The sequence below is a fragment of the Carcharodon carcharias genome, chromosome 5 (assembly GCF_017639515.1).
Source record: "Carcharodon carcharias isolate sCarCar2 chromosome 5, sCarCar2.pri, whole genome shotgun sequence".
NCBI classification, from domain to species: Eukaryota; Metazoa; Chordata; class Chondrichthyes; order Lamniformes; family Lamnidae; genus Carcharodon; species Carcharodon carcharias.
Window position 1 is genome coordinate 40,895,321 of NC_054471.1, and position 18,776 is coordinate 40,914,096.

General features: G+C 44.3%; 1 protein-coding gene across 2 annotated transcripts in view; it reads right to left on the minus strand.

Annotated features, from left to right (window-relative positions):
- The window catches only part of mrps5 (mitochondrial ribosomal protein S5), a 146,995-nt gene extending 128,529 nt beyond the window's left edge, over positions 1-18,466 (minus strand). Inside the window, exon 1 of one of the 2 annotated variants that reach the window (XM_041187154.1) lies at positions 18,124-18,457. In XM_041187154.1, coding sequence (XP_041043088.1) covers positions 18,124-18,175 — 52 coding nt within the window. In that variant the 5' untranslated portion in view covers positions 18,176-18,457. Of the gene's footprint in view, positions 1-18,123 lie in introns of both variants that reach the window. The other variant, XM_041187155.1, reaches the window with a different exon arrangement.
- Between the last annotated feature and the right edge of the window lie 310 nt (positions 18,467-18,776).

Here is an 18,776-nt window from a genome sequence, read left to right on the forward strand (position 1 = left end):
TAACAGTCTAATTCCCTTCTGAATGCTTTGTTTGAAGCTGCCTCCAGCACACATTCAGGCAGTGCATTCCAGACACTAACCACTCGCTCCGTGAAAAAGTTTTTCCTCGTATCACTTTGGCTTCTTTTACTAATCACTTTGATTCATGACTAGGAGCAGTTTCTCCCTACTTACTCAGTCCAAATCCCTCATGATTTTGAATACCACTATCAAATTTCCTATCAGCCTTCTTTTCTGAGGCCAAATTCAATAATTTGTGCATATGTACCAAAGTCCCTCTGCTCCTGCAACCCCTTTAGAATTGAACCCTTTATTTATATTGCCTTTCCTCATTCTTCCTACCAAAATATATCATTTTACACTTCACGGCAATAAATTTCATCTGCTACTTGTCTGCCCATTTCACCAGCCTATGCCTTATTTAAGTCTATCACTATCACCCTCAGTTCACAAAACTTCTAAATTTTGTGTCATCTGCAAATTCCGAAATTGTGCCCTGCACGCCCAAATCTAGGCCATTAATATAAATCAAGAAAAGCAGAACCCCTTAAACCAACCCAACCCCTGGAGAACCGCACCATTAACCTTCAACTAGACCAATAAAAAAAAGACAACTGTTCATAAGCTATACCGTTTCCTGTCACTCAGTCAGCTTCATATCCATGCTGTTATTGGGTGTTTTATTTCATGCTGACAAGTCTGTTATGTAGCACTTTATAAAATGTCTTTTGGAAGCGTGGAAGCACAGAATGGTTATGAAGGAGACCATTGGTGTCTGTGCTAGCTCTCTGCAAGAGCAACTTGGTTAGCCCCAATCTCCTGCTGCCTACAAATATGGTGGAGGCAGGTTCAATTGTGACTTTCAAATGGGAATTGGATAATTATCTAGAGAGAAAAAAAATTTCAGGGCTAGAAGTCCAAGTACGCCACAGCAACTGTCTTCCCCTCATCAACCAATCTGCTAGTTCATTTCAGATTAGTTAAACGCGTTTTGCCCTTAACAAATCCATGCTGGCTTTCCTTAATTAACCCACATTTGTACAAGTAAGCGCAGACATCAAGGACAAATTAGGACAAAATTGTCCATAGCATGTCTCAACAATCGAACTAATTATCTCTTGATTATGTCATAGTGGTTCCTTTGGAATGATCGTTATTATATATCAACCACAGAGTGCAATGACACTCAACGTCAGCATTGGCAGCACACCCAGCATTCAAACAGGCCAAAAGGCAAATGAAAACCATCTGTTAAAGGTTATGTTTAACGCTATGAAAATTAAGATACATTGAAGTAGGAATCTTATGATTAGGATAATTATAAATGGCTTGAGCTATACATGTTTCATTTCTTCAGAAATGCTGTCCAAAATCAAACATACAGTAACTTAACATGAACAGAAAGCAACGTCCATTTTTAGTGTTGTTTATTGGAAATTACTATGTTAGGAGATATATACTCTGCTGCATACTAAGCAAATGTTATTTAAAAGATACTAAAATCTTAATCATTTTTATGCAGCTACCTTACAACAGGATGGATGCTGTATTTCAGTAATAGCCTTTTAACAGGTGCTTGGGAAACATATAAAATCAATACAGATAATGACAGCCTGGACTCCAGACAACAGAAAAATAAATAAAATCTCATTTAATACATCATGGTCTACACTGGTTATCATACACTCAACATGGGAAGTAGCAGCAGTCTTGACGCTGGAGGGCCAGAATGTAATTTTAACCATGGTTAGATTAAAGCACTTACACAGTGAATAATTACATTATATTATTCCACATCCTTTTTATAGAGCCACTTACTTCATTACATTTATTTTTCAGATAAAAATAGGTCACCGTGATGATGCCAAAAGATGACAGGTTTAATTTTTCCAGGAATATAGACAGATAAGGTGGCATTTCTGCAAACATGGGCAACTCTTCCTCAACAGGATGCAGTAACTCTTATTATTCTGAAGACCATTTTATCTCTTATGGCATCGGTACGCCTGAAAGATAATTAATGCTGTCCAATTCAATATCAGGATATAAAGTATATGCCATGTGAATAAATTCAAAAGATATACAAGATGTATGGAGAATTCTTCTGCCCTTTGTTTCTATTCACTAAGCAGAACAGTGCAGTCCTTATCTTTGATATGAGGGAAAAGAGAGTTGGCACATTGAGTTACACATAAACGCAGCAAAGAAAGTATTTGTTTTGCAGCTGTGAAAGTTTCTTGGAATATGCTCACCTGGCCTAGTTTCATTTATTGTTAAGTGTTACCACAAACATCACTGAATGGAAGTTCACAAAAAGTATTGTCACGACCTCCCCTTCACAAAACCATGCTGCCTCTCACTAATACATCCATTTGCTTCCAAATGGTGGTAAATCCTGTCATGAAGAATCTTCTCCAATAATTTCCCTACCACTGACGTAAGGCTCACTGGCCTGTAATTTCCTGGATTATCCCTGCTAACCTTCTTAAACAATGGAACAACATTGGCCATTCTCCAGTCCTCTGGGACCTCACTCATAGCCAGTGAGGATACAAAGATTTCTGTCAAGGCCCCAGCAATCTCCTCCCTTGCTCCCTCAGTACTCTGGGGTAGATCCCATCTGGCCCTGGGGACTTATCCACCTTAATATTCTTCAAGATGCCTAACACCTCCTCTTTTTTGATCTCAACATGATCCAGGCTATCTACACACTCTTCCCTAGACAAATCGACCGCTAAGTTCTTCTCTTTGGTGAATACTGATGAAAAGTATTCATTTTATATCATTCCCATTTCTTCTAGCTCCACACACAGATTCCCACCTCTGTCCCTGAATGGGCCTACCTTTTCCCTGGCTACCCTCTTGCTTTTTACATATGTATAAAAGGCCTTGGGATTTTCCTTAATCCTGGTTGCCAGTAACTTTTCATGACCCCTTTTGGCCCTCCTGACTCCTTGCTTAAGTTTCTTCCTACCTTCTTTGTATTCTCCACGGGCTTCAGCTGTTCCCAGCCTTCTAGCCCTTACAAATGTTTCCCTTTTCTTTTTAACTAATCTCACAATATCCTTCGTTATCCAAGGTTCCTGAAACTTGCTATGCTTATCCTTCATCCTAGCAGGATCATGCTGGTCCTGAACTCTTATCAGCTGACGTTTGAAAGCCCCCCCCAACACGTCAGTTGTTGATTTGCCCTCAAACATCTGCCTCCAGCCTAGATTCCTCAGTTCCTGCCTAATATTGTTATAATTAGCCTTCCCCCAATTAAGCACCTTAACCCGAGGACTCCTGTTATCCTTATCCACCAGTACCTTGAAACTTACTGAATTACAGTCACTTTTCCCGAAATGCTCTCCTACCGAAACTTTGACCACTTGGCCGGGTTCATTCCCTAATACCAGGTCCAGTATTGCCCCTTCCCTAGTTGGACTGTTTACATATTATCTCAGGAAGCCCTGCTGGATGCACCTTACAAATTCTGCACCATCCAAACTCCTAGCACTTAGTGATTCCCAGTCAATAAAGGGAAAGTTAAAATCACCCACAACAACCCTATTCCACTAGTGAACCTTTTAGCAGCAAACGTGGGAGAGAAACAATCTGTAATTGGAGAAGCAGCAAACACCAGTGGCAGCGAGTTCGAGGCACTGGGAGCGGAGGTGCCAGGAGCGAGGCCCGGTGACTGGAGGTGCCAGGGTGGGCAGAACTGTCAGGGCTCCAGGGAGGAGAGGCTGAGGTGCAACCCTGGTCATGGGCTGGGGTGAGAGGCTGACTGCCCTGTGTGGGAGTGAGAGTGAATGTGTGTGTGGTGTATGTGAAACAGAGTGAGCATGAGAGGGTGTGTGTGGTGTGAGTGCACGTGTAGGAGTGAGAAAGTGAGAGTGTAAGTCTGTGTGTGCGTAGTAGGAGTGAAAGCATGCATGAGAGTCGGAGAGTGTGTGTGAGAGAGAGAGTGAAAGCGTGCGTGTGTGTGTGTGGGGGGGAGGGGTGAGGAGTGAGTGCATGTGCATAGGAATGAGAATGTGTGGGATTGAGAGTAAATGAGGATGTGGGAGTGAAAGCAAAAGATTGTGAGCAAGAGAGAGTGAACAAGAGCGAGAGAGCGACTGTGTGGGGGGAGTGAGACAGTTAGTGTTTGTAGGACTGAGAGAGAGTATGTGGGAGTGAGTGTGAGTAAGCATCACCGAGCGAGCTTGTGGCAAGCAAGCAGGAGTGAAAGTGTGTGTGGGACTGTGTGTGAGTGAGAGCAAGTGAGCGAGCGTGTGGGAGCAAGAGTTAGCATGTGTGTGTGGGAGTGAGTTTGAGCATGAATGAAAGAGAACGAGCAAGTATATGTGTGTGGGTGTGTGTGTGTGTGTGTGTGTGTGTGTGTGTGTGTGTGTGTGTGTGTGTGTGTGTGTGTGTGTGTGTGTGTGTGTGTGTGTGTGTGTGTGTGTTGGGGAGTGGGGGGAGTGAGTGAGAGTGATTGTGTGTCGGCCTTACTCCCAGTTTAGGGTTTCTCACTTACTCTCACCACCACACAACAACACATACACACCTTTTTTTGCAAAAATATACTTTATACATAAAATACCTGAAAGAACATTACAAAACATTTCAAAATGGCCATCACAAAATGCGCAATCATATTCAAGTTTTCCACAGATTATGTTCCACCCTGAGGTGCTTCAATAAACATTACAGACACTTCAACCTGGTAATTACAGACAGTCAGAGCGCAATGGTATTTCAGTTACCTACATAGATCATGAGGTGCTTCAATACAATTGTGATACAGTAATATTCACTGCATACATTTAATGTGAGTCATACAGCCCATGGGGTCTATACAATTCCCAGCCCCTCGGTGCACTATGGCTGAAAGGTTTTAGACAGCGACATTTCCCCATTGGGCATTTGCAGCGGCTGCCCCAAGCTTTAGTGTGTCCCTCTGCACATAGTCCTGGACCTTGGAATGTGCCAGTCTGTAACACTCGGTCATGGACAACTCTTTGATCTGTCCAAAACCTGTTGGTCTTCCAGTGCAAAAAGAGTGTCTTTCACGGAATTGATGATCCTCCAGCTGCAGTTGATGTTTGTCTCAGTATGTGTCCCTGGGAACAGCCTGTAGAGCACAGAGTCCTATGTCGTGGAACTGCTTGGGATGAACCTGGACAAAAACCACTGCATCTCTCTCCAGACCTTCTTTGCAAAGGCACATTCCACAAAGAGGTGAACAATGGTCTCGTCCCCGCCACAGCCACCTCGAGGGCAGCGTGCAGAGGGTGCAGAGGGTGTGAGACTCCTGGCGTGTTGGAGGAATTTGACAGGGAGGGCCTTTCTCACCACCAGCCAAGCTAATTCTTGGTGCTTGTTGGAAAGTTCTGGTGATGAGGCATTCTGGCAAATGACTTTGACAGTCTGCTCGGGGAACCAGCTGACAGAATCCATCATCTCCTTTTCCTGCAGGGATCTAGGACATTACGTGTTGACCACTACCTGAAGGACTTGTGGTCAAAGGTGTTTCTCTGCATAAATTTTTCCACGAGGGACAGATGGTACGGCACAGTCCAACTGCTTGGAACTTTCCGCGTCAGTGTGGCCAGACCCATCCTTTGGGGACAGGTAGAACCTCAGCACGTAGTGACACTTGGTGTTTGCATACCGGGGGTCTACACAAATTGATGCAGCCACACACAAAAGGTGGCCATCAGGATGAGGGCGATGTTGGGCACGTTTTTCTCCCCCTTTATGTAGAAGCTTGCACATCGTGTCCCTGTGGACACGATCCATTTTCGACCTCCAGATAAAGCGAAAGATGGCTCGGGTGATCACCATCGTACAGGAGTGAGGAATGGGCCAGACCTACGCCACGTACAGCAACAGCGAGAGAGTACCTCACACCTGATGACTAGCTTCTTAACCGCAATGGAGAGGAAGCATCGCTCCCACATGCCCAGTTTTCTTTCCACCATAGATACTCACTCCTTCCAGTTTCTAACACATGCCCTGGTCCCTCTGAACCATATCCCCAGCACCTTCAGGCCATCAGCCCTGACAGTGAAGGGGACAAAGGATCAGTCAGCCCAGTTCCCAAAGAACATGGCCTCGCTCTTGCCACGATTTACCTTGGTTCCAGAGGCCAGTTCAAACTGGTTGCAGATGTGGATCAGTCTGCGCACTGACAGCGGATCCCAAGCAGAAGATGGCGACATCGTCCACATCTAGGGAGGCTGTGACCCGAGTGCCTCCACTGCCTGGGATCTTCACTCCTCTCATGCCCGGATCCTTCCTGATGGACTCAGCAAAAGGTTCTATACAGCACACAAACAGGATAGGGGAGAGAGGGCAGCCCTGCCTGACTCCAGATTTAATTGGAAAGCTTTCTGATTCCCTCCCATTGATTGAAACCATGCAACCGATGTTAGTGTAGAGCAATTGGATTCAGTTGCAGATTCCCTGCCCAAATCCCATTTTGGAGAGCTCATCCACCATGTAGGTGTGCGATATTCTGTCAAAGGCCTTCTCCTGATCCAGGCTGATGAGGCAGGTGCCCACACCCCTGTCCTGCACATAGGCAATCGTATCCCTGAGTAGCGCAGAGAACTTCTTGCTGGGCACAGTGCAGGTCTGGTCAACTGCAGAGAGACTTGACCCGATTGGCGATGACCTTGGACAGAATCTTATAGTCCACATTCAGCAGTGAAATGGGTCGCCAATTTCTAATTTCCTCCCTTTCCCCCTTGTGCTTGTAGCTGAGGGCGATGATGCCATTCTTCATGGATTCTGACATGCTGCCGGCCAGAAGCATACTCTCGTACACTTATAGCAGGTTTGGGCCGATCTAGTCCCACAGAGCCGAATATAACTCAGCTAGTAAGCCGTCGCTTCCGGAAGTCTTACTCTTCTTGAAGGACAAGGGCCTTATAGTCAGTTTGTCTGGAGTTAGCGGTTTGTCCAGGCTCTCCCGTGTACTGTCGTCTAAGACCTCCGTGATAGATAACAGGAAGGACTGGGAGGCCGTGCTGTCTGTAGGCTTCACATCATACAATCCGGCATAAAAGGGATTTGCTGATCCTCAAAATGTAGGACTGTGATGACTTTACTGAACCGTCTTCTTCCTTCAGGCTGCTGATCATAGAGCTCTCTCTGTGTACCTTTTGGAAGAAGAAATATGAACACATCTCATCCTGATTCACAGAGCGGATTCTGGACTGGAAGATGATCTTGGAGGCCTCCGAGGCAAACAGCAAGGCTTGCTGGCTCTTCACCTCTCTTCCTTTCTAGCTTTCTGAACGCCTTTGAGGATGAAAAATCTCTTGAAGTTCTCCTTGTTCACTTCCCACTAGGGTGTCAGGGACTCAAAGAGGGGTTTCACAGTTCTCCAACCTTTATAATCCCTTGAGTTCCTCAATGTTCTCTGGGGTCAGCAGTTGCACGTTCAGCTTCCATGTCGCCCTGCCAACCCTCTGGTCTTCCTGGAAGTGACAGTCGGCCAGAAGGAGGCAGTGGTCAAAGAAGAACACTGGCTTGACGTCGGTGGATCTGTGAACGCACGGGACGCAAAAAGGACGTCTATCCTGGAATGGATAGACCCGTCTGGCCGTGACCAGGTGTATCTACGCTGCGCTCCATCTGCAGGGTTGCTGAAGATGTCGTGCAGCTTAACATCTGAAATCTTGATATCTAGAGGTTGGAGAAACTCTGATTGTTCTCACTACAGCAACGGAGATTGAGGGGCAACTTGATAGAAGTTTACAAAATTATGAGTGGCATGAGTAGATAGTCAGAAGCTTTGTCCCAGGGTGGAAGAATCAATTACTAGGGGACTTAGATTTAAGGTGAGAGGAGAAAACTATAGAGGAGATGTGCGGGGCAAGTTTGTTTTTTTTTTTTTACGCAGAGGGTAGTGAGTGTCTGGAATTCGCTGCCAGAGGAGGTGGTGGAAGCAGGTACGATAATGGTATTTAAGAGGCAGCTTGACAAATACATGAATAAGATGGGAATAGAGGGATTCGGACCCCGGAACTGCAAAATGTTTTAGGTGACGGGCAATATGATTGGCGCAGGCTTGGAGGGCCAAAGGGCCTGTTCCTGTGCTGTACTTTCCTTTGTTCTATTGCTTTTACATCTTTCCAAAATCTGCCTGCATAACTGTTCCTCAAACTCCTGTCGGCAATTGGGAGGCCTATAGTAAACCCCCAACATTGTGACTGCACCCTTCTTATTCCGGAGCTCTACCCATATTGCCTCGCTGCATGAGCCCAACAAAGTGTCCTCCTGTCGTACAGCTGTGATATTCCCCTTAACCAGCAGCGCAACTCCCCCAACTCTTCTACATCCCTCTCTATCCTGCCTGAAACATCTAAATCCTGGAACGTTTATCTGCCAATCCTGTCCATCCTTCAACCAAGTCTCTGTAATAGCAATAAATGCTGGCCCAGCCAGCAAAACCCATATCCTGTGAAAGAATATTTTTAAAAAGTTCTGGAGGAAAATCCAACAGATTTTTGCATAGGCAACTTGAATCAGGCAGCTAAGAATTACTCCACTTGCCCAACAGGAACTAACAGTGGAGTGGGGTTGCTGAACTCTGGCAGATTATCAATTCAAAGTGGATTTTCTAGCAATTGTTGCATTCAAACACAGACTATATTCTTTACCTTACAAGTTTTGTTAGGCCGTAGCTCAGCGGTAAAGATTCTCACTTGAGTCAGCACTCAAGTCTCACTCCAGAGCCTTGAGCACATATTATAGGCTAACACTCCACAGATGGAGGCAGCATATGTCTGATGAGACATTAAAGCAAATCTCTGACCATCCTCTTGAGCAAGCATAAAAGGTGCCATAGCACTATTCCAAGATGAGATGCGCCATCCTGGATGACACTTATCATTCAACCAACATCACCTAAACAGACTAGCTAGCCATTACCTCATTGCTGTTTACAAGCGTTATGTGCAGAAAATGGCTATGTTTTTATTACACTAGAGAAAGCGGAGAAGAGATCTTATTAGGGGATTTAAGGCATCAACAAGTTGAACCGAGATACTGATTAGCATGGCCACATGAACAAGGGCCATTGGATGAAGCTTGGGAGAGGAAAGTCAATGAATAGCTCAGGTATACATCACAGCTGTAGTGATGAAGAGACATCATGCCCCAGAACAGGCTGCACCTCTAACTAAAGTGTCCCAGTATAACTACAATACTGGCATCTACCCGACAAAATGGAAAATTACCCAGTTTTGTCACGTCAACAAATTGCAGGTCAAATCCAATTAGGCCAATTACTGCCCCATCAGTCTACTCCCAATCATGTGCAAAGTGACAAATGATGTCATCGACAGTGCTATTAAGCAACACTTATTCACCAATGTTCAGTTTGGATTCCACCAGGGCCACTCAGCTCCAGACTTCAATACAGTCTTAGATCCGAATTCCAGAGATGAGGTGAAAGTGACTGTCCTTGACATAAAGGCAGTATTTGACCGAGTGTGGCATTAAGGAATCCTAGTAAAATTGAAGTAAATGAGAATTGTGGTAAAACTGGAGTCATACCTAGCATAAAGGAAAATGGTTGTGGTTGTTGGAGGCCAATCATCTCAGCCCCAGAACATATCACCAACTTTAACACCTATGTGTTCTTTTGTTCTATTGTTGGTGACATCTTTTGATGATCTGCTTCTATCACTGCTTGTTTGTCCCTACAACCACACCAACCCCTTCCACTTCTCTCTCTTTATCTCTCTCTCCGCAACCCCACCCCCCACCCCCCCGACCCCCCACACACCTTTAACCAGCTTATATTTCAACTCTTTCTTGGACTCGAACTCAAGTTCTGTCGAAGGGTCATGAGGACTCGAAACGTCAACTCTTTTCTTCTCCGCCAATGCTGCCAGACCTGCTGAGTTTTTCCAGGTAATTCTGTTTTTGTTTTGAATTCTAATGCCAGCCAGACAAAAATATTACTTTATGGTTCAGTTCATTCCAACATACCAGTTGCTTTTCAGATCAACTCAGTAGTACCTGGAATATTTGATCTAATATCTATGACTTAATACTTATCTAGACTTTTAATAAAATGATTCAGCATCACAGCAAAAGCAGTTAATACAGTCTGTTCTCCAAATTTACTAATCCTTGGAGAAATAATTCCAGACACCATTTTCACTCAAAGGTAGTTAATTTTATGGTTGTGTGCATTAATTCTGCACAGAATTGAAATCAAACAACTTCATTATATCAACATCTATTCTACTCAGCATTTTCGAAGATTTAGATCACGTTCTTGCTTTATTTTCCTAATAAAACACAATTTCAATTCTACAAGCCTTTCTTCACAGCCTTATGTCCAAAGAAAAATACTTGAATTAATGTAGCATCTTTCACAAACTTAGGAAGTCCTAAAGTGCTTTACGAACCAAGTCAGTACTTCGGAAATGTTCCTGTTCTAATGTAAAAAATATGGTAGCCAATTTGCACATGGCAAGCTCCCGCAAACAACAATGTGATAATAAACTGATCATTTGTTTTAGTGATCTTGGTTGAGGGGTAGATATTGACCAGGACACCAGAGTAACTCCATTGCTCTTAAAAATAGTAGCCATGGGATTATTTTTATGTCCACCTGACATCAGGGGTTTATCATTGCATCTGAAAGACAGCACACCTCCAACAAGGCAGCACTCCTCAGTACTACACTTCCATGTCTGCCTATATTTTTGTGCTCACTTTTTTCGAATGGGTCTTCATGGTACAACCTATGGATTTAGAGGCAAGAAGACTATCTGCTGAGCCATAGCTGATCCCAAAAGTAATTTTACCCCTTTTCTTTGAACCCTCTCCACCACACTGTATCCTGCTCATGGCAATGTTCCAAACCTGTAAATATTTCATCTGTTTGTTGCAACAAATGAAAGTCAAAGCAAGGTTTCCTCAATCAAAAATGATCAAAATGCACTCCAATTAACCCTGCTGAATTCATTGGAAAAATACAGAGTCAACAGATGCAGCCTTAATCCTTCAAACAAGGTCCACATCTGAAACACCAACTCAACAGTGCTCTCCACAGGTGGGGCAGAAGACCAAGATCACTTAAAGACTACCAAAAGACCTTGATGCCAAAATTATCAGTTTCCATCATCAGACAGCAACAAAAACACAAGTACCCATTATGCCACATTGGCAAATGGATGGCACGCCCAAGAATTTCAGCATGCCCAACCACTGAACTGTGGAGTGGAAAGGTTCAAAAACTGTTCTTGACAAAACCACAGGACATGAGAAGATTCACAGTGGTACCAGCCTGAATGGCAGAATGAAATTAAAGCCTATGGTCATTTTCAAATGTAAAACCGTGCCAAAAATTAAAATCCCTGCAGGAGGTTTTGTGCATGTCCATGACAACAGTTAGACGGATGAGGGTGGAGTGAAGCTATGGATTGATAATGTGTGGAATGGGCATCCTGGTGGCCTCATAAATAATACAGATTAGTGTTGGGTATATTCAGGTCAACAGGCGCCTATGAAGAAACACCCATATTCCATTTATACCAGGAGCCTAACATCCATGATTCAACTTTTGGATGTGTGCCTCAACAGGTCAATCAAGAATCAATTTCACGATGAATGGAATAGCTGGATGATAAAAACAAAAAAAAAACTGCAGATGCTGGAAATCCAAAACAAAAAATAAAAAATACCTGGAAAAACTCAGCAGCATCGGTGGAGAAGAGCACAGCTGATGCTGCCAGACCTGCTGAGTTTTTCCAGGTATTTTTTATTTTGGAATAACTGGATGATTGACTGAGAAAAAGCCTTCACGAAAAGTGGAAATATGCACTTTGAAACGCTTGATGTTTTGTGTGCAGAGGGCAATGGGTGACTTAGCCACCCATGTGTGTTCTGCATCTCCCTCCAAACAAGGTTCAAGGACAGTGCTCACTACCATCCCCCGGAACCCCCTCTCCCAACCTCCCAACTCACCTCCCAGAACCCCTGGTTCCAGCCAGTGTCGAAAGGGTCAGTGCCGTTTGATGAATAGAGTTGAGCGTTTTCATGAAATTGGTTGGGGGCTGGGGGGGGGTGCGGTGGAATAAAGAAGTGGATGAACACTGTCAGGGGTGATAGAGGTTGGGTGAACACTGTCAGGGGTAAGAGAGGGGTGAATGCTGCCAAGGATGAAGGGCATTGGAATACTTTCGCAGGGTCAACGCTGTCAGGGCTGAGAGAGAGAGGGATTAGCACCATCAGTGGGGTGAGTCTATGCAATATCAGGTTTTACAGTTCCATTTAAAACACCAAGTCAATGAACTGAAGACAGACCTTAAGGGGTGTGCCTTCAGTTCATGATGAATAAAGGGTGCATGGCTGCGCTGGAATTACATCTGACAATTTGCCGCAACTGGCATCGGAAGATGCAAAGGCTCCAGTGTAAAATGATAAGTGGGTAGTTTAAATCAGAGTCAGCGTCAGACACACCCTCTTAGACAGTGTCCCAAGATCTGGGCCATAGTTTTGAACACCAATCAAACTGATCGTCGTGTCACTTAACGCATTGCTGTTTGCTTTCAGAAAATTGGCTGCCACGTGTCCTACATTTCAAACAGTGACTACACTTCAAATGTACTTAATTAGCTGTCAGGTGCTTTGAGTTACCGGAGGTCAGAAAAGGCACTTTTCAATGCACCTTCTTTCTTTCCGCATTTCTTTTTCCAAAGAGCAGTTAATGAAATTCATTCATAGTCCCGCTAAAGACCAAAGGTAGGTAACTTCAGATATAGGAGGAAAAAGCATCAGAAGTTCAGTAACAGTTTGCATGTCATAAAAACTTTAATGTTTATATCTAGCGTTTTGATAATGAACTGCTGATTCACACTAAAACTTGCAAAGAGAGATGATTAGGGCACAGGGCAGACACATTCCCATAATTTTTTTTTAAAACATTCCCATGACAACTAAAAACACACAGTAAAATCTGAAGTTATGAGTTGAGAAATTAAAATGAGTCTTAAAAAATGACAGAGCAAATCTAAAACTAATAATACTAAAGAAAATAGAGTATAGAAAATAGAGGGGAAGCAAAAGAGAGAGATTAGAAAGACTCAGTGGGGATATAAAGATGGGCAGGTAATAAATAAAGGGGAAATAATACAGGATTTTATAGGCAAACATTAAAAGAATAATTAAAGAACGCATAGAACTGATTAGATGATGAAGGAACTGTGAAAGTACTAATGCACAATTTGCCTTTGATTTTACTGAAGAATGTGATAGTGTGAATCAAAAGGAACAGAGAAGATGGAACAGTTGATAGCTATTGACACAGAAATCACATTAAAAAAATTCAATTCAATTGGAATTCAATTACATCTTTTGATTATCTGCTCCTATCGCTGCTTGCTTGACCCTACAACCACACCACCCCCCCCACTTCTCTCCCCACCCCCCCACCACCACCCACCCAACACCTTAAACCAGCTTATTTTTCACCCCTCTCCTAATATTCACTCAGTTCTGTTGAAGGGTCATGAGGTCTCGAAACGTCAACTCTTTTCTTCTCCGCCGATGTTGCCAGACCTGCTGAGTTTTTCCAGGTAATTCTGTTTTTGTTTTGGACTTCCAGCATCCGCAGTTTTTTGTTTTTATGGAATTCAATTAGATCTGACTGATCCGAACCTCACACGAACTAGGAGCAGGACTCGGCCCCTTGAGCCTGCTCCGCCATTCAATAATTTCATGGCTCTGATTCCAGCGTCTTTTGAGGAAGAGAGTTCCAAAGACTCACTACCCTCAGGAGGAAAAATTTATCCTCATCTCTGTCTTAAATGAGCAACCCCGTATTTTTTAAACAGTAACCCCTAGTTTTAGATTCTCCAACAAGAGGAAACATCGTCTCCACACCCACCCTGTCAAGACCCTCAGGATCTTAAAGGTTTCAATCAAGTCACCTCTTACTCTTCTAAATTCCAGTGGATACAAACCTAACCTGTCCAGCCTTTCCTCATAGGACAACCCACCCATTCCTGATACTAATCTAGTAAACCTTCTCTGAACTGCTTCTAATGCATTTACATCATTCCTTAAATAAGGAGACCAGTGCTGTACACATTACTCCAGATGTGGTCTCACCAATACCCTGTACAACTGAAGCATAATCTCCTTACTTTTGTAATCAATTCCTCTCACACTCAATGATAACATTTTATTAGCTTTCCTAATTACCTGCTGAATACTAACCATTTGCGATTCATATCCTCAACTCCATCTGCCTGCATTTTCTTCATGTCCTTTGATAACCTTACCTCACAAAAATCTATCAAAGCTCCAATTTCATCCCACAGCCTTTAGTTGGTGGGAGGGGACAGTGAATGGGCAGTTCAAAATTTCTACTACCCTTTGAATGAAAAATGCTACCTGTTTCACTTCTGAATGGCTTAGCTCTAATTTTAAGACAATTCTCCTTGCTCTTACTTACCCCCACCAGAGGAAATAAAGGCCTTTTTGATTGCTTTGTACCCAAATATTGGCTTTTGATGATTTGCGAACTTGGACCAAATCTTTTGCTCCTCTACAGCTCCTAGTTTTTCCACTGTTTAGAAAGTGCTTTTGATTTTTCTTCCATGGATCCAAAATGAATGACCTCACACCTATCCATTTTAAACTCCATTTGCTCTAGCTTTGCTCATTTAATCTATGAACCTTCTACTCCTGTCCATCCTACTTACTATCTCTCCTAACTGCATGCCATCTACAAACTGGGGTATACAGCTCTCTATACCTCCATCCAATTCACTAACAAATATGGTGAAAAGTTGAGGCCCCTGAACAGATCTCTGGGTAACACCACTTGTCATATCCACCAATCAGACTAACTACCCTCTGTCTCCGTTCAGTCTCCTACCCCCACAATGAATTTCCAACCCAAGTCAAAAGGCTTCTTCCAATTCACTGCCATCTCATCTTTTGCAATAATGCTGCTAACAATTATTAGCCAAACTGAGAACAGGTAGGCATGCTTAAGTAACATTTCCCAGCAAGGACTGAGCAAACTGAGGCTCTTTTCACAATAAATGTTGAGGAAATGAGGCGAGGTGACCTGATAAAAGGTCTTTAAAATAATGAAGGGGTCAACATAGTAAAGGTGTTTACACTGGCGGGGTGGGAGTGTGGAGGCAGATAAAAACAAGTTAATCGCTAATTAATCTAAAAGGAATTCTGAAGAAACTTCTTTTCTCAGAGTGATGAGTGTGAAATGAGCAACCGCATGAAATAGTTGAGGCAATGAGCATAGGTACATTTAAGAGGAACCTAGTTAAGCACGTGAGGGCGAAAGGACTGGAAGGATCCGATGATAGGGTGAGAGGAAGTAAGGTCTTGGGGAGCATAAACACTGCCATAAAGTTGGGCCAAATGGGCTGTTACTGTGCTGCTGTTCCCATCTTTCCTAGAACTCCATGTTTGAATCCCTCCAATCAGGTTACTGCCATTGCCACAGTTCCAAAATGGCTCTCAAAGTCACAAATGACATCCTATACGACTGTGACAAAGGTAAACATTCCCTCCTTGTCCTACTCAACCTATCCGCAGCCATTGACACAGTTGATACCATCCTCCTCCAATGCCTCTTCACTGTTGTCCAGCTAGGTAGGACTGCTCTCACGTGGTTCCATTCAGATCTACCTAATCATAGCCAGAGAATCACTTGCAATGGCTTCTGTTCCCACTCCTACAGTTACCTCAGATGTCCTCCAAGGATATGTTTCTCACCTACATGCTGCCTCTCAGCGACATCATCCAAAAACAGTATCAGTTTTCACATGTACACTGACAACAACCAGCTCTACTTCCCCACCACATCTCTCAACTGCTTCACTGTTGCTAAATTATCAGATTGCTTGTCTTTTATCCAGTACTGGATGAGCAGAAATTTCCTCCAACTAAATATTGGGCAAACAAAAATCGTTGTCAAACTCTGCTCCCTAGCTACCAACTCCATCCCGCTTCCTGGCAACTGTTTGAGGCTGAACCAGTCTGCTTGCAACATTGGTGTCATATTTGACCCAGAGGTGAGTTTCCAACTACATATCCCACGTTATCGTTCAGACTACCTATTTCCACCTCCTTATCACCTGACTCCACCTCACGTCAGCTCACCTGCTGCTGAAACCCTTATTCATACCTTGTTACCTCTAGACTTGACTATTCCAATGCACTCCTGGCCGGCCTCCCACGTTCTACCATCCATAAATTTGAGGTAATCTAAAATTTACATTCCCATGCCTTTACTTGCACCAAGTCCCGTTCATCCATCATCCCTGTGCTCATTAACCTACATTAGCTCCCGCTTAAGCAAAGCCTCAATTTTAAAGCTGTTTTATTTTTAAATCCTTCTCCTCGCCCCTCACTATGTCTGTAATCTCCTCAGCCCTACAACCCACATATCTGTGATCCTCTAATTCTGGCCACTTGAGCATCCCTGATTTTTTGGCGGCTGTGCCTTCAGCTGCAAAGGTCTAAGCTTTGGAATTCCCTCCCAAACCTTGTCACCTCTCTTCCTTAGAGATCGACCTCTTTGACCAAACTTTTGGTCATTTGACCTAATACATTATGTGGCTCGATATCAAATTTTGTTTTATAATGCTCCTGTGAAGCACCTTGGGGCATTTCATTATGTGAAAGGTGACATATTAACACAAGCTGTTGATGCAGTAAAATGTGGGTTGCTAACCAAAAGTCACAGAGTAATAATAATTAATTAGATGCAAAATGAAGAGAATTGTTTTCACACTGGGTTGTTAAGATCTTCATGACCTGAAGGAGTGATGGAATCAGATTCCACTGGGATTTTCAAAAGACAATTGGGCATGTACATGAAGACTAATTTGTGGGGTTACAGGGGAAAATCTGGGCTGTGGGACTGGTTGAAAGGGCTAACAAAAGAGCCAGCACAGGCATGTTGGGGTGAATGGCCTCATCCTGTGCTATAAGAAATTCTATGTAGATATACATATGTAAAGATATATCAATAATATAGACTCCAGGCAACGTTTCCATATACCACAGAAAGAGGATGCCTGGTTACCTGTCAAAAGGACTGGCAGAGACAGATTAGTAAACTGGGCAGGTAAACATCAGAGGAAACTTAATGCAGAGGAACATGGAGCAACATGTTCCAAGAGGAAGCAACATGCTAAAAATGTAAAATAAAAACAAAGGCTTAGGGATTCAGACAGATAAATCTTTAAAACGCAGGAAGACAAGTTGTTAAAAGAAAAAAAAACATGAATGTCAGGTTTGACAATAAGGGTCATGCGGCCTCGAAATGTTAACTGTGCTCCTCTCCACAGATGCTGCCAGACCTGCTGAGTTTTTCCAGGTATTTGTGTTTTGGATTTCCAGCATCCACAGTTTTTTTGCTTTTGACAATAAGGGTCACAGGGAACATGAAAGCAGAGGGAGATGCTGCTAAACCTGTGCAAGTCCTGAGTTAGGCTCCATATGGGGAAGTGTCATCTGCTTCTCAGAGAGAGTTATACAGCACAGAAACAGGCCCTTCAGCCCATCGTGTCTGTGCCAGCCATCAAGCACCTATCTATTCTAATCCCATTCTCCAGCACTTGGCCCGTAGCCCTGTGCTGTGGCATTTCAAATGCTCACCTAAATACTTCTTAAATGTTGTGAGGAAATTCTCAGTGGGAGAGGAGATTCAGTCAGCAGACGCTGGAAGTGAGGGAGATCTAACCCTATTCCCTTCACCTTTTAGACCAGGAACCACCTACTTCCTTCAATTATCCCCAGGTCCCCGAGCTCAATTACTGACCTGCCCCTCCACCCACCCCAGCGCCAGGCCTCAATCCCCGGGCTCGGTTACTGACCTCACCCCTAGCCCCAGGCCTCAATCCCCGGGCTCGGTTACTGACCTCTCCCCAGCCCCAGGCCTCAATCCCCGGGCTCGGTTACTGACCTCACCCCTAGCCCCAGGCCTCAATCCCCGGGCTCGGTTACTGACCTCACCCCTAGCCCCAGGCCTCAATCCCCGGGCTCGGTTACTGACCTCACCCCTAGCCCCAGGCCTCAATCCCCGGGCTCGGTTACTGACCTCTCCCCAGTCCCAGGCCTCAATCCCCGGGCTCGGTTACTGACCTCTCCCCAGCCTCAGCCCCAGGCTCAGGCTCCGCGCCGCCGCCGCCGCCATCCCTCTCTCTCTCTCTCCTCTTCCGGCGGCCGGACTCCTCTGTGCGGCTCCCGCTCCTCTCCCGCCGGTTTCCGCCGGTCCCGGTGCTGGCGGATTTTAAGACGGACTCCAGCAGATGTGGAGCCGGTTTTCCGGGACGGCCCCTTCTGGATGGGGCCTTAAAGGCGCCCTGTCAATGAATAAATGTCTGGCGATTTTTATTGATCAAGGAGCTTTCTTATTGGAATGAAATTTAAAAGATTGCACCTTAGGAACAGACCAGTTCCTGTTGGTGTTTATTCTCCACATCATCAGTCATTCTTAAGCCCACGTGCCCATTAGCTGCTCCCCCCGCCCCTCCCCCCTTTTCCATTCAATTACTTATCCAACCTGCTTGACTGGCATGGGGCCCGATTATTGTCCCAAATTGGGATTGGGAATCGAGGTAGGCGGGTGCTTAATTTGTGCCACCGGCCAGCGTGCCATTTTGCCAGCCCATTCCCGAGCCATTTTCCAGAAGGTCAGATCAGGAGTGGAATTCAGCTCTCGACGCAGTTCTGTCGAAGGGTCATGAGGACTCGAAACGTCAACTCTTTTCTTCTCCGCCGATGCTGCCAGACCT